At 45.2% G+C, this 15,473-nt stretch overlaps 2 protein-coding genes across 3 annotated transcripts in view; both read left to right on the top strand.

Moving 5' to 3' along the window:
* LOC147029763 (NADH-cytochrome b5 reductase 3-like) overlaps nucleotides 1-769 on the top strand; it is a 36,085-nt gene extending 35,316 nt beyond the window's left edge. Inside the window, exon 9 of one of the 2 annotated variants that reach the window (XM_085873082.1) lies at nucleotides 77-769. In XM_085873082.1, coding sequence (XP_085729208.1) covers nucleotides 77-249 — 173 coding nt within the window. In that variant the 3' untranslated portion in view covers nucleotides 250-769. Of the gene's footprint in view, nucleotides 1-73 lie in introns of both variants that reach the window. The other variant, XM_085873081.1, reaches the window with a different exon arrangement.
* A 222-nt stretch (nucleotides 770-991) lies between these two features.
* LOC147029761 (uncharacterized) overlaps nucleotides 992-15,473 on the top strand; it is a 52,509-nt gene continuing 38,027 nt past the window's right edge. Inside the window, exon 1 of the mRNA XM_085873084.1 lies at nucleotides 992-4,440. The gene's annotated coding sequence lies outside the window, so the exon portion shown is untranslated. The remainder of the gene's footprint in view (nucleotides 4,441-15,473) is intronic.

Below are 15,473 nucleotides of genomic sequence, written 5' to 3'. Positions count from 1 at the left end.
TAAGGAATATGCTCGAAACGCACGCATCTTTCTCAAACTGTGACCTCTAACATTACTCCCGTCCATTTTCCAGCAGACTGGGAGTACAGCAAAGGTTTTGTGAACGCAGACATGATCAAAGAGCACTTGCCTAAACCTGGACCCGGTGTATTGGTGCTCATGTGTGGGCCTCCGCCCATGATCCAATACGCCTGCCTTCCCAACCTGGAGAAAGTTGGCTTTACATTAGATTCCTGCTTCACCTTCTAGAGCCTCAAGAGGCAAAGTGGAGGTGGAGACAAGGTAAAAACGGTCCCTGCACAAGGAGGAAATAAATATGTGTGGACCTTTCCAAAATGATGGTCCATCTTGTCACCTTTAACCATGTGCACCAACATCAGGCAGGACTGAATGCTGATCTTTGCATCTAAGGTAACCATAGTCTAGAATGCCCAGCTTAGACAAGCAGACCTTTTACCACCTTCTTCCTCCACACTCCATATCAACTTCTTTGCAAATTTGACACTTCCAACCTTTCACCAGAAATTACACATACCTTGCTTTTCAGACACTTGTTAACTTCCCGTTGCCTTGGTTACAATTTCGTCCCTCCTGAGTTTATCTGCAAAATATCAGACTGGTTTATTCTTATCGTGGGCAAACAGGAAGCAGTTTTTGTAGACGTTCATTTGCATCCAGATGATGGACGTGACTTAAGCCATGTTGTCCAATTCTTGTTCTTGTTGCTGCTGTAAGCTCTTCATTCTGACAGTAAAATATCACTGCTGGATCTCCTGTGTCTTTTAATGATCTCTGTTATGAATTTCTTCTAACTACTGATCCTTCCACCAATTTTCCTGCCAAGGCTCCTTCCCATCCTTGAATATTATATTAACTCCTTTTTTTTCTGTTTTTGAAAACGTTCAGTCTAACTGTCATGTCATGTCATCCACCGACCATCAACTATGATCATTATTACCGCCATTAACCCTTTTCCTAACCCAACCCTCTTACTTGCTGTTTTATGTTTCCTCTTCTTCTCTCTTTCTTCTTTTCTTGTTCATTCTTCCCTTGCTGGTTGTGTCCAATTGTTCAGACAGGTCGGTGGTCTCTCTGTCTTCTGCCGCCTCCTTTCTGGTCTTGCACCCTCTGTTCTGTGCTTTTGCCCACCCCCACCAGGTTTTTGCAGGCTCACATGGTCCACCATCAACCGCCTTTCTGTCTCTGTCACCATCAAACTCCAAAAATCCAGAATTGCTGCTCACCTCCACTCAAGTGTTCCTCTTTTTTCCCCAATTGTGGAATCAATTTTCACATTCTCTTCAATGTCATTCTTCCCTCCAGGTCTTCAAGACAACTGTTCGACACCATCTCAGATTGTCCCCGATTTAAAACCATCATCTTTTCTGCCATCGTTAACTCCAATCCATCCTTCCAAATTTCCAGTTTTCCCTCCTGAGAGTTTCCTTCTGTATCCATCTTGCCCACCCCATGCATCCTCCCCACATCCACTGTTTGTCCAAGTCTCCCTCTGTCTTAGCCTTTGGCTCTGCTGTTGGTGCTTCACCTTCTCTCTGCTGTTCCTTTTGGCCAATTGTGTCCTGATCCATTAAGTGTACTAATACTAGCTCTTCCACGATCCCTCCTGTATGTATACAACAACAACAAAAAATTGTTGCCCTGCTACCCCACTGTGAATTTAACCTTGCTTTTCCCTGAGCCCTGTTCTTGTACAAAGAAAATAGTTTTAGAGCAAACTTAAACTTCTTTTTTTTTTTTTAAAGTACAATAATTTGTATTATCACAACATATTATCCTCTGATTCGTTATGGATTAACAGTCGAATGATAGAGGTCTGAATCCTCAGTAAACCACCAAACAATACTCGGAACATTGAATAACAATCAAATTCCCTGTGATGGACAAGTCTCCAAGAGAGAATTTTTATTACAAGACAAGGAAATGTACTTGAGTTTTTGGCCCTTCGTTTTGCTGAGTTGTCTCTCTTTTCAATTCCTAGAAGAATAATCATCTGGACTTGGACTATGCATGAAAAGCTATATGCAGGTGAATTAATTATGGTCGTTATAGACATTCACTTTACAGTTAAAGAATGTAGGGCTGCAACTCCCCTTCTCCCTCCGCAATTAATTTCAGGCTAAGTTCAGCTAAGATTATGGAAGGAATTTGTTCAATAAGCTTTATCTGTACATTTCATCTCAGATAGCTTTTTTTTACCATATTGAATGAATACAGTACATACAGTGGTCTGCAAAAGTATTCACTCCCGACCAAAAATGCCACATTTAGATGAATTATAAATTATGTAGAAACAATTTTTCCAAATAAACTTTATTTATTCATAACTGAAGAGATGAAACTAAACACTGTTATGGTTGAAGGAGGTTACTCATCAGGAATGCCTGCAAAAAACATGTACAAATCAAAATTCACTGGTTGTAAAAGTATTCAACCCTTTCGGTCAGTACTTGGTGGAATCACCTTTTGCGGCAATGCCTGCTACGAGTGTTTCTGGGGGTAGGGCTCTACCAGCTTTACACAGTGAGATGGTGAAATATTTCCCAATTCTTCGCGTGAAAATTGCTCTCGTTCTGCCAAGTTTGATGGGGATCGTTGATGACTGCAATCTTCAAGTCTCGCCATAAATATGCAATTGGCGTCCAAGTCAGGACTTTGACTGGGCCGCTCAAGAACATTTATTTTCTTATTATTCAGCCACTCCAGTGTGGCTTTAGCTTCGTGCTTTGGATCATTGTCCTGCTGAAATGTGATTTTCCTACCCAGTTTCAGATTCATGGCTGACTCGAGCAGGTTTTCATCAAGGATTCTCCTGTACTTTACCCGTCAACTGTCCCTTTTATCCTGACAAGCTTGCCAGTCCCTGCTGATGGAAATCAGACTCATAACATCATACTGCCGCCACCTTGCTTGACAATAAGGATGGTGTTGATTGGGTGATGTGCAGTGTTCAGCTTGTGCCAGATGTAACGCTTTGAATTCAGACCAAAAAGTTCAAGTCCGGAAAACCTTTCCCCACTTGCCTGCAGTATCATTAAGCTGTTTTTTTTTTTTTTCACAAACTCCATATGAACTTTTAGATGCGTCTTTTTTTGGTAATTGCTTCTTTCTTGGCACCTGTCCATCAAGGCCAGCTTTGGGAAGGGAATGGGATATTGTTGATTGATGAACACTGACCCCCATCTCAGACATAGAGCCTTGCAGATCTTTCAAAGTCATTGTTGTATTGACGGTGACATCTTCAACCAGTTTCCTGCTTGCCGGGATGCTGAGTTTGGATGGGCGACCTGATCTGAGTAGTCTGGGTCGTATGATGCATCTTCCACTTCTTAATGATGGATTTCACCGTACTCAAAGGGATAATGAGTGACTTTGAAATCTTCCTATAACCCTCTCCTGAACAGTGCTTCTCCACCACTTTATGTCTGACTTCTTTGGAAAGCTCCTTGGTCTTCATGTGTACTTTGTTGGTTGACCAAGTGAGTTGCACCTTAAAACTCTTCAGATAAGTGGGTGAGCCAAGTTTTTAAGTTAAACCACTGATTACACGCAGGTGAAACCTATTACATTGTTTTGGAACCTTTCAAGCAAATAATTTTCTCCTGAAGTGATTTACGGTTCATTTGGCAACGGGTGTGAATACTGATACAACTGAGAATCATCTGATTTTCTCTGTTAATTGAACTCATTCACATTTTATCTGAATTTTGTTAGCTTTGTCATTTTGGAGTAGTTTGTGAAGCCTCCATATGTAAAGGTTGTTTTGAAAGCATCATGAAATAAGCTCAGGCGTTGCAAAAATGTGAACTTATGAGGGGGTGAATACTTTTTTCAAACCACTGTATATTCTAAACCTGGTGTTATCTTAATGGTGAAGGTGGTGGGCTTGGGATCCTAGGATCCTGAGTTCAAATCCCATTCGGTTGTTAAATTGATACCAGGTGGGGTTGAATCCGCCTATCATCTTTCCTTGGTTCGAAAAATGAATGCCAGCTTGCTGGTATACTGTGTCGGAGTGGCAACCCGTCCAGGATTGTACCCAACAGCCAAGGAGACTGCTTAAGCAGCACCAACGCTCTGCACAGAGTATGGTCTCAATGGATGGATGTATATTCTGTAAAAAAAAATGGCTTTAAAAGAAACATGCTGGGTGAACTAACTTGAAAACCTTTTTCATTGTCTGCCATGAATTGTGACATCTGAGTGGAGCTGAATTCCCTGTGATGTGTGAAACCCCTCCCCCCCTCCAAAACACCCTTCACCCACCCCCAAATACGCAGACCCTCCATCTTGTTAATCTGCTACAGTTGTGGTGTTTGTCAATGTTGCCTTGACCAACTCGAGCTCTGGTTTCACTTTCCTCTTCGGATCTGCCATTTCTCCACTCCCTTTCCACGTTCAGGTCTTGGCGACACTTTGCAGGTTTGCTTTGTTTATCCTTGTGTGTTTGTTCGTTTATTCAGTCCCAATGAAATTGGACCAACATTGAATGTAATAAAGATAAAAATTGTGTTCAACCGATGTACAAGAAAGCAAGGAATTCAAATTGATTATTGGAAAATTGAAGAACCCATTGATTGCATTATTTATTTGTTTCTTTTTCCGACAAGAGCAAGGCTCACAGAAGATTAAAGTTTGACAGTGGGGTAGCAGGGCAACAATTATATAAGAGGGATTGAGAGCGAGAGAAATCGGTAAATAAGAGGGATGGGTTTGGAATGGTGAATGGGATAAAAATCATGGGTCATGATAGGGGATGACATGAGGTGGCAGTTCACTGCCTGCTTGAAACCCTGGAGGGAAGAGTGAGACAGAGCCACTGGAAAGATATTGCATAGGCAGGAGAATTGAGGAGTAAGAGAGTTGAGGTGTGCAGTCAGTGAGCCTGGATTTTGGAAGTTCAATTCAGAGGGTCAACCAACTCTTTAAAAATGGATATTGTTTATTATTTTTTATTCATTATTATTTTATTTTTTTGGATACAGAGTCTGGGCTCGTGGAGATCATCCTGGATCCTGGATCTGGATGCAACAGAATAAAAGCAATGGGAGAAAGGAGGGGGGGGGAGAATACACCAACAGCAGGGTTGAGGGACAAAATATAAGAAGACTTTTTTTTTTGTATACCTTGGTCGAGGCTCGTATGAGAGCTAACACACAACTCGCAGCAAGGAGGCATGAGACAAGAGGGGCGGGAGTGGAAGGGACAAAACAGTGGGGAACAGACACATTAGGTGAACTGGAAGGGAGAGGGATGGGGATGGGATGGCGAACATGGCGAAGAGAAGATGGACATTTCAGGGACTTTCAGGAAGGAAAGCAGGAGAAATGAAGGAAGTGGGCTTGGGTGGATTATCGGGGGTAGAAAAGATCGAGGATTTGGATGGGGGCAGATAAGAGGTGGTGGTGAACAGCTGTTTTGAAAGCCTGGAGGGAAGAATGGGAAAGAATAGAGTGAGGAAGTTTATTCCAAAGGCGGGAAAAAAGAGGAATGAAAGAGTGAAGATGAGCAGTGATTCGTGATTTTGGTAGTTTTACCAGAAGGGGTTGTTGGCGGACCTTGAGCGCCCTGTGGAAATGTGGTGGGGACAAATCGCAGAGAGAGCAGGGGGGCAAGGCTGGAGAGGAGTCGGTAGAAGACAGAAAGACCACCGACCAACCTGCGGTGATTGAGTGAGAGGCCCAAAGACTCAGCTTCATTGCGGGAGATGCCGATGATCTTAAATGCCCTGGTTTCGACAGCGTGAAGCCGAGAAAGGTGGGAGGCAGGAGCACCAGCCCAGAGGGGAGAGCAGTACTCCATCAGGCTATGGACAAAAGCTTTGTAAGTGGTCAGGAGCTCAAGAGGGCCGAGGAAGGACTTAGCACGACGGAGGATTCCCAGTCGGCGACTGGCTTTTGAGGCGAGGTTGGAAATGTGACTTTCCCAGGAAAGGTCATGGCAGATAGTGAGACCTAGAAGCTTGAAAGAAAATACTTCTTCCAGAGGATTGTTGAGAAAGTGGATGAGGGGGGGGGGTTTGTAAACGGTCCTTTCGAAGAGACATAGTGAGAGTGTGAGATTTGTCTGGATTGAAAGACATGTTCCACGTGTTGGACCAGTTTGTGATTTTATCCAGATCTGCAGTGAGTGAAGAAGCTGCTGCTTGCTGGTCTGAGGGATGACAGATGGTACGGCAGAGGGTGGAGTCGTCGGCAAAGAGAAATAGAGGATTTTCCAGGGAGTCCGAGAGATCATTGATGAAAACCAGAAAAAGAACAGGGCCCAGAACGCTACCTTGAGGAACTCCAGCCTGCACAGGAAGAGGGGATGAAAGAACTCCATTTAGGGCCACACGTTGACTGCGACAGGACAGGAAGTCTGCGAGCCATGAGTGGAGATGGCCTTGAATACCATGGGAAGAGAGTTTGATGAGTAGGGCAGGGTGCCAGACTGTGTCAAAAGCACGTGATATGTCCAGGGATACGGCTCGGATTTCCTGTCTGGCATTGAGGACCTCCATCCATTGATGGGAGAGCAGAAGCAGCATATCCAGGGTAGAGTGACCTGGTCTGAAACCAAATTGATGATTGGAAATCAAGCCATTGGAGAAGAGGAAGGATTTCATGTCTGAAGCGATGATGGATTCCATCACCTTGCTGATGATTGGGAGAAGGCTGATTGGTCTGTAGTTACAGGGATCTGTTTTTGCACCTTTTTTATGCAGGGCAGTGATGTGAGCAGATTTCCAAGCAGATGGCAGATGACCTTGGGCAAATGAGAGGGTGAATAGAACAGAGAGAGGGTGAGCAAGAGCAGAAGAGCAGGCTTTGAGGACATGTGGGCTGATGCCGTCTGGACTGGTTGCAGAATCTGACTCGAGGTTTGAAAGCAAGCTCTCCACCTTGTCAGGAGAAAAGGATACAGAGTCCAGGGACAGTTGGGTGCGACTGGGTAAAGTGGGTAGAGATAGTGATGGGTTTATGACACAAGATTTAGCTGCAAACACCGAGTTTAGACATTCAGCTTTATCACGTGTGGAATCAGCAGTGCGGCCATTTGAGGTAAGGGAGGGGATGGAGGGGTAACATACACCAGAAACAGATTTGATTAAACGCCACCAGGATTTTGAGGAGGGAGAGAGGTTTGAGAGTTCAGACTTGAGATGAGAAAGATGTTGTTTTCTGGCTCTCCTGAGGGTAGATACACACTTGTTCCGAGCTTTGTGGAAAGAACTGAGATTGCCCTCAGTTGGGTTTGCTTTCCATGAGGCAAAGGCAAGTTGTTTCAGGACAACTGCCTCGCCACAAGCTTCAGTAAACCAAGGGCGGGAGGAAGGGTAAGACAACTGAACACGAGAGGGGATAAATCTGTGCATGAGGGAGAGCAAGTTTCTTTGAAAGAATTCCCAGGATGAGTTGATGTTTGAGAAAGTAGTGATAGGAGACCAGTCTGTAAGTTTGATGGCTGCTCGGAGACCCTGCCAGTCGGCTTGAGTGAAATGCCAGACTCGACGGCGGTGAGGTGGTTCTCTGATAACAGCCAGAGAGATGTCCACTTTGACAAGGACGTGGTCAGAAGAACCAATTGGAGCGAAGGAAGAGCAGCAGATATTGTCAGGGAAATTTGTCAAAATCAGATCCAGAAGAGATGCAGTACCATTGGTTGAGATCCGGGTCGGGAAGTTGACCGATTGAGTCAGTCCTAATGAGTCGCAGAGAGCTTTTGCTGAGGTGCCATGGCAGGTGAGAGAGGTACCCACAACTAGCCAACTGGCGTGATGACAATTGAAGTCACCACATAAGAGGAAGAGAGAGTTTGGATGAGAAGATAGAAGATGGTCCATGTTTTCGGATAGTGAGGTGTAGATGGAGTCATCACTGTTCGGTGGACGGTACAGTACACATATAAACATGAGGTGGGAGTGGAGGGGAAGCCGAAGCCAGAGGTATTCCTGGGGGCGTGGGGGAGTGAGAGCAGTGCATGGAGAGTGAGGAATAGAGTCTTTGATGAAGAGAGCAACACCTCCACCAGGACGAGGCTCAGGTCTGTCATACCGTAAGAGGGAGTAGCCAGGGAGAGATACTTGGGAGTCAGACACGTCTTGGGAGAGGAAAGTTTCTGTTAGGCAGATAATGTCTGGTTTGTCAGTGGCAACCTGTATGGAAAGATCTGAAAGGTTTGAGCGAATGCCCCGGATATTTGAGGTCCACACTTTTAATGAAGAGGAAGGGGAGGAGGCTTTGGGTGCAGGAGGTGGAGGGGGGGGGGGAGGGTAGGACAAGGGACGAGGGGGGCAGGTAAGGAGGGTTGCTGAAGGAGTGTGGGGTATTGCAGAATAGCGAGGGGAGGGGGCCGAATGAGGAGGAGAAAAGGCTCTGTGGTGCTGGGGGAGAGGGGGGACAAGAGACAAGGAAGAAGGCAGTTGAGGATTTGAGGAGGTGGAGTGAAGAGATGGAGGTGAGAGGGCAGTGGAGGGAGGCAGGTTGGTGGATGAGAGGGGGGGCAACTTTGAGAAGGAAGAGTGAGGGGGATGAAAGGTGGGAGAAAGGTGAGGGGGGGATTTTTGAGAGAGGTGAGAGGGAGGCTTGGAGGGAGAAGAGTGGGATGGTTGCTTTGAGAATGAGAGTGAGGGGTGAGGAGGGTGAGTTGGCACTGAAGTTGGAAAAAAGAATGGTTGATGGAAAGCGAGCATCCATGGCAAACTGTGGTTTTTAAAAGACTTGCACAAATATGGGAAGAATGAGGGATAGTGAAGGACGCAAGAGGTGGAAAAGGTGGATACAGAAGCAAACTCTCGGGAAGGAAAGGCTTGAAAGCGGTGGTCTTGTTGGGGGTGGGGGGGGGTGGGGGGTAGAGATGTTAATGTGGGTGGAAAAGATCGTGGTTTTGGATTGGGGATGATCTGAGATGGTGATGAACAGCTATTTTGAAGACTTGGAGAGAAGAATGAGATGGAAGAGAATGTGGAAATTGGTTCCACAGGTGGGGTAAAAAAAGAGGAAGGAATGAGTGGAGATGAATAGTGATTCTGAATTTTGGGAGTTTCATGAGAAGGGGGGGGTTGTTGGTGGACGATGTGTGCCTTGCATAAATCTGGAAAGGGGGGGGCAGGAGACAGAGCATGGAAAGAGCAGAGGTGCAAGACCAGAAAGGAGGCAGTGGAAGACGGGGAGACAAACGACCTGTCTGCGATGGCGAAGTGATGGGCCCCTCGAGACTCAGCGTCTTCGTGGGAACTTCCAATGATCTTGAAAGGCTTAGCTTGCATGGCATCAAGACGAGGAAGGTTTCATGTAGGGGCACAAACCCAGAGGGGAGAGCAGTACTCTATCCAACGGTGGATGAAGGCGTTGTAGGTGGATAAACTGATAGGTCTTTAGTGAAGGGATCGGATGTTGCACATTGTTTATGTAATGCGGTGATGTTGGCTGATTTCAAAGCAGAAGATGACTTGGCACAAATGACTGGGTGAAAAGGGCAGAGAGAGGAAGTGCAAGAGCAGCATAGTAGGATTTTAGGACACATGAGCTGATACCCTTCGGTCCAGTTGCACTATCAGAGTCTGGGGTTGCCAGAAACTTCTCTACCTCACAGTTGCAAAATAAAGAGTCCAGGGGCAGTTGGATATGACTGGGTAGGATGTGTACAGAGAGAGAGAGAGAGTGAGGGGTTGGGGACACAAGATTTGGAGGCAAACACAGAATTGAGGCGTTCAGCTTTCTCACGAGTAGACTTTGCTGTGGTACCATTTTGAAGAGAGGGGAGGGATGGAAGGGGAGCATACTCCAGGGACAGACTTAACAAAGTACCACCAGGAGGATTACTTTAAAATAAAGGATCCTGTCTGAAAAACAAAGTTTACAGAAACGTGTAAAACTTGAAATTGCAGTGAGATGTCTCTAAACATGGTCATGTTCCACTATGTATCAAGTCGTGGGAAAATTCTGTCTCTGCATAACAATATCATCATCGTTAACACGCGACATGCAAAACACCTGGGAATGTGAATTTCTTTAAAGTGTAGGAGCTGCCGAACCAGACTTCAACCACATTGCACCTGATCAACCTGGTTTCAATTGTTTTATCCAAGACGACAAGACCACTTGCTACACATAGGTTTCGGCAAGAATTTCGAATAATTCCTTCAGGGTGCCATTGCTAACTCACCTACTCTTTCCGAAAGACACTGTGGGATATTTAACTTCCACCATCAATGCTGGCAAAATGGTTGTCGTGCTTGATGTCTGGGTGATTAATGCAGCACACCAATGTGCCCGTACCCGATGGTGTCACAGCACTCCACATAAAGTACAAGGGTGACAGTTTATAGCTGTGTCGAAATTCAAAGCCAGGATCGACAGCTCAGAGGCAAGTGTGTATACCTGTAGTCTAAGACATGCTGCCAGCCCACCTAACAATATACAGTGCAGCGTTGGTTTACTCTGGGTCCTACCCTTCTCCTGTATTTTCCACTTCAAAAGTTAAAAAATAATAATCAAATGGTTTGTCAAGAGAGAAACACGATTTGTCTTTGTTAGCCTATTGCAAGGCATCGTCCTCCCTGAATGTGTTCTCTCCTGTTCTCAAATTCAAGATCGTTGTACTCCAGTGACTGTTTCAATTTTGTTCCAACATCATTCTTCAGGTCCTTCTCGAGTTTGCCAGTTTGGAATTGTTGTTTTCATCAGTTGTCAGTGTCCAGCCATTTCCAGTTTGGTTTTGATTTTAACAATTATCTGTCGTGGAATTTAGTTTTGTGTCTGATCCATTAATGCTTCAAAGCTCATCAAGATTAATTGAAGAATGACCATTCTATGAAGACCAATTCCAGTCTAATGAATATCTTGATGCTGGTCATGGAAGACCCTTGAAGAGGTGTACTGGTAGCCAAAACGTGGTATGGTCCTGTTTTCTGAACCAAGTAGATTGATTGAAGAGTGCTGATGTCCTAGTCAGGCTATAAAATAAGCATTTGAAGAGATTGGTGACATCTCCCTGTCCTATACTTTATGCTTGAGAGGTTGAAGAACAGAACAATAAATAAAAACCAATGTCACCCGCAGGGTGACCCGTATCTTGCCAAAAGGTGACCACGTGTGACTTCTTTAAGGTCACACTGAGGTGAACAGAGCTGCTATCCACCAGGAGCGACTCCTTGAGGAATATCTGCCGACGAGAGATTCCGATGAGAATCGTTCTACAGAGTAACCATGAAAAATATGCTTTTGCCTCATAACGTCACCAAATGGCGTTATAATGTCTCAAGCTTCACATATCTAGAAAGCACTCAGAGGTGTTCAATTTGAGGTACTACACGATATGGTTCCTAAAACTTGAAAATTTGACCTTGGGGTCAAATATGTTTGACCTCAGGCGCTAACCATGAAGGTCAAGGCCAATCGCCACCAAAAATTAATCAGCTGAGCGCCAGACCATGAACTATATTCCCATGAAGTTTGAAGACTATCTGATCAAAATTACTCAAAAAATAAGGATTTCGTCGACTCCCCTGATTTGCGAGTGACCTTGACCTTTGACCTTGACCTTCAAAATTTTATGCGCTGAAGGGGACCTCTACAGGCCTCTGATATGCGAAGTTACAAAAATTTCCAATGATAACTGTGCTCTGCAGAATTTTTTATACGTGATTACAGACAAACAAACAAACAAAAAAAAAACATACAAGCTGACTAACATATCTTGCAAAAACTTCGTTTTGGCAAGATAATAATACCCTTTGTCTTGATGTCCTGATGCAAGGAACACATATATTCCTCGAGCTGAAGTCAAATGCAATTATATATTTGTTGCCAGATGAAATGCTGGTGCCCCAGACTATAGTGGGGACCCTTAGTCCATGATGCTATTTGAGCCCTGTCGGCTGCTGAATTAACACCAGGTGGGCGGGTGGCGGAGGGTTTGACTCAGCCTGTCATCCTTTTGAGGTCGGTGAAATGAGCACCAGTGTACTGGTAATCGGGGCACTGCATCAGCAGCATAGCAGTGTCCCGAACCAATGATACAACCAGCAGCCACAAGGCTTGCACGTGCGTGCGTGCGCACATAGTGAGGTCATCAAGGTGGGAAGGGAATGTCTTGGTTCAAAACATTGGCTTGAAGGGACATCAGCTTCCAGGCTGAATGAGAATGCCATCAAAAGTGGCATCATTCAATTGAAGAGTGGTACCTAGATGCCAATGGATAAAAGTCATGAAATGGAGAGCTGGTATCAGATGTTTCATCCACTATTGAGCCAAGAGATGCAGTCTGTCCTCCAGTTGGCTGTTGTGGACAAATCAGCCTTTGTTCACACCAGCTCAGAGGACATGTGACTGTTTCTGAGAAGTCGGTGATGAGACTTCCCAGAAGCAGCCAGGAGATTCTCCACCAACTCGTGCAGCATGATGTACAAATATAATTTTGGAAATGATCGTTTGGTGGCCAATAATCCATGACGATCAAATGATTTTGAAGTATTTTATTCAACGTTTACATGGAGGAATATACAGTATCCTTTACATTTTCATAGAACATTGGTGACATCTTGTGTAAATTCCCATGGTTTGTGTTCGTTGCATATACCCTTTCTTATGAAGGTTTAACCAGCTGCACCACCAGATGTAAAATCTCTGCATGAATGGAATGTGTGAAGCTACATCATGATTGTGTAATATGCAGTTAATTTGTTCCAAAAAATGGCAACTCACCAGCTTGATGAACAATCAATGCGGTAAATATATACATCGTACTGTCTTGAACACTGATGTAGCAGCTTTGACAAGTGTACCATGAAGCTGGGTATGCAGGGTGGGGTTTCTCGGAATCTGAACTTGTGACTTCATCTTGGAGCTTTAACAATAGGATCCGTGATGAATCTTAGACTGGGCTGCAGGTGTATTGTGCAATATGGACTGTGGGCACACAGGCCGCACACCCAGATGGCTATGGCGCCGCAAGCTGCAGTTCTGGCTGGAGCATGTGGTCGGGGCCAAGCAGAATGATGTCCCACAATGAGAACGGGCAGTGCAGAGAGTCTCGAGACCCCGACATGCGTGCAGGGCCCGGGTGCAGCTCCTTGGGGTACAGCATGGAACCCTGTGTCGAACTCGAACTTCACCTCCTCTGCCATTAACGGAAAATCCGGGAGAGATAGATGGAGTAAGAAAGTTTAAAGAAATTCCGGTTTCTCCAGCGACATCAAAAAACCAGCACCCACAAGGGGAATTTCTGATGGGGTCACGTATTTGGAAAAGAAGGCCATTTGGCCCACAATGCTTGTGCTTTATCTCGTTTCATTCAATCTCTCTCTTTTTACGTGTTATAACCGCATTCTCATCACAAACTAAATCTTAACATTCCCATCACTTACACCCTCACCTAATATTCTTGCAGGTAATTTAGCCAAGGAATCTGCACACAATAGCATACACCTTCTTATAATCTACAACCAAATGCAGATTTATGGAATGCTGTGAAATGCAGTGGTCCCTGCAGACAATTTTAGGGTCAAACGACTCCATGACGAGACTGCAGAAAGAACACCTTGACCAACTCCACCGACTGAGCCGTCCCTACCCCGCTCCGCCCCACCGACTGAGCCGTCCCTGCCCTGCTCCGCCCCACCGACTGAGCCGTCCCTGCCCCGCTCTGCCCCACCCCGCCGACTGAGCCGTCCCTGCCCCGCTCCGCCCCACCCCGCCGACTGAGCCGTCCCTGCCCCGCTCCGCCCCACCCCGCCGACTGAGCCGTCCCTACCCTGCTCCCCCCCCCCGACCCACCGACTGAGCCGTCCCTGCCCCGCTCCGCCCCGCCGACTGAGCTTCATCTCACTTCTTTAAATCTCTCTCTTTTTACGTATTATAACCCTATTGTCATCATAAACTAAATCTTAACATTCCCATCACTTACTGATGTTGTGATGCCATGTTTGAATCCCATCGACTCTGTTAAGTTATCCATCCTATTGATAGCCTTGCAATTAATGAAAAAAATTCATTGTTGTCTCCCGTTATGTCCTTGTCCTACAGGTGATACAAAGTACATCATTGAAGTTCCTCCACGAGCTTTAGATCGTCATTAAAAAGGTCATAATATAAAATTAAAACGGTAAGAAAGTAAAGGGTGTGATGAGATCTCTCTCCTTACCTGTACATGCTGATTCTGTGGAGAGATGTTTAATCAACCTGCGTGTAGAGAAGTACAGTTGTGCACTTGGTCCTGTGTTTTATACTTGTGCACATGGCCAGTAACCTACATACAACGACAATTAGCCATTGTTTGTGTCTTGAAAGCGACGCAGATGCTGGTAATTAAACCACTTACACAAACCGCAAACAAGAGGCCCCGTTTTCATCAATTGCCACATGGGCAATTCGTCATTAGATGCGAATAAAGTATAATTCACAATTGATTAACCAACGTTAAACACACAGCAAACAGTTTTCGTGCAAGTAAAAAATGAGTTGAAGGGGTGCTTCTATGACCATGTTAGAGAGTCTAGACTCGAGAGTGTCATGAGCCTGGAAGTCTCTGCCACGCCAAGACCCCAGTAATATACAACGGGTCAACTCGTTTACATATGAATAATCGCAAACGAAAAAGATTGATTATTGACTTTGAGATAATTGAAACGATATGTTGGAGCATTAACATGGTGGACATGATGAGTCTTTCCTTTAGGTCAAAACAACAGTTGGACAAAGGACAGATATCCCAGGTTCAATGGTCTAGGAAATCTATAAAATCAGATAACATTTGTGTATATACCTATATCGGACCTTGATATCTGGGAATATTTACTATACGAGATCTATCTAAAAAGTAATTGGACTGACTTCACAACGTCCATCTAAAAAGTAACGGAACTGACGTCACAAATTTTATTCCAAAAAATATATTGAAATCACAGCTTGTCCCCTTCAAAATACTTTCCCTCCAGTCTCACACACTTGTCCAGCCTCTTCTTCCACGCTTCGATGCACCCCTGGAAGGCTTCTTCTGGAATCCTCAGGAGCTCCGTCGTCACGGCCCTTTTGATCGCCTCCACATCAGGAAATCGGGTCCCCTTGATCACACCCTTGAGCTTGGGGAATAGGAAAAAAATCACAAAGGGCCAAGTCTGGCGAATACAGGGGTTTGCTCCAGAGTTGGCACGTTCCTCTCCGCCAGAAACTGTCAGATGCTCAGAGCACTGTGAGCAGGAGCGTTGTCATGGTGGAGGAACCCAGGCGTTGTTCTCCCACAGATCCCTCCTCTTGCGCCGACTAATCTCATGAGGCGCCGGAGGATCTCCTTGTACATGTATTGATTCACTGTTTGACGCTGTGGTAGAAAGTCGAAGTGGACGATGTCAAAAAACGTGATGTGCATCACCTTGACCTTCAACTATGACATCCTTGCTTTCTTTGGTCTTGGTGATGCCGGACTTTTCCACTGACGACTCTGCCGTTTGGTCTTGGGATCGTATTCGAATA

This window comes from Eptatretus burgeri, chromosome 3, assembly GCF_056783735.1.
Source record: "Eptatretus burgeri isolate ZD-2024b chromosome 3, Ebu_testis_v1, whole genome shotgun sequence".
Lineage (NCBI taxonomy): Eukaryota > Metazoa > Chordata > Myxini > Myxiniformes > Myxinidae > Eptatretus > Eptatretus burgeri.
Note: the sequence above shows the minus strand (reverse complement) of the source record. Positions and strands in the feature narration are given on the sequence as shown.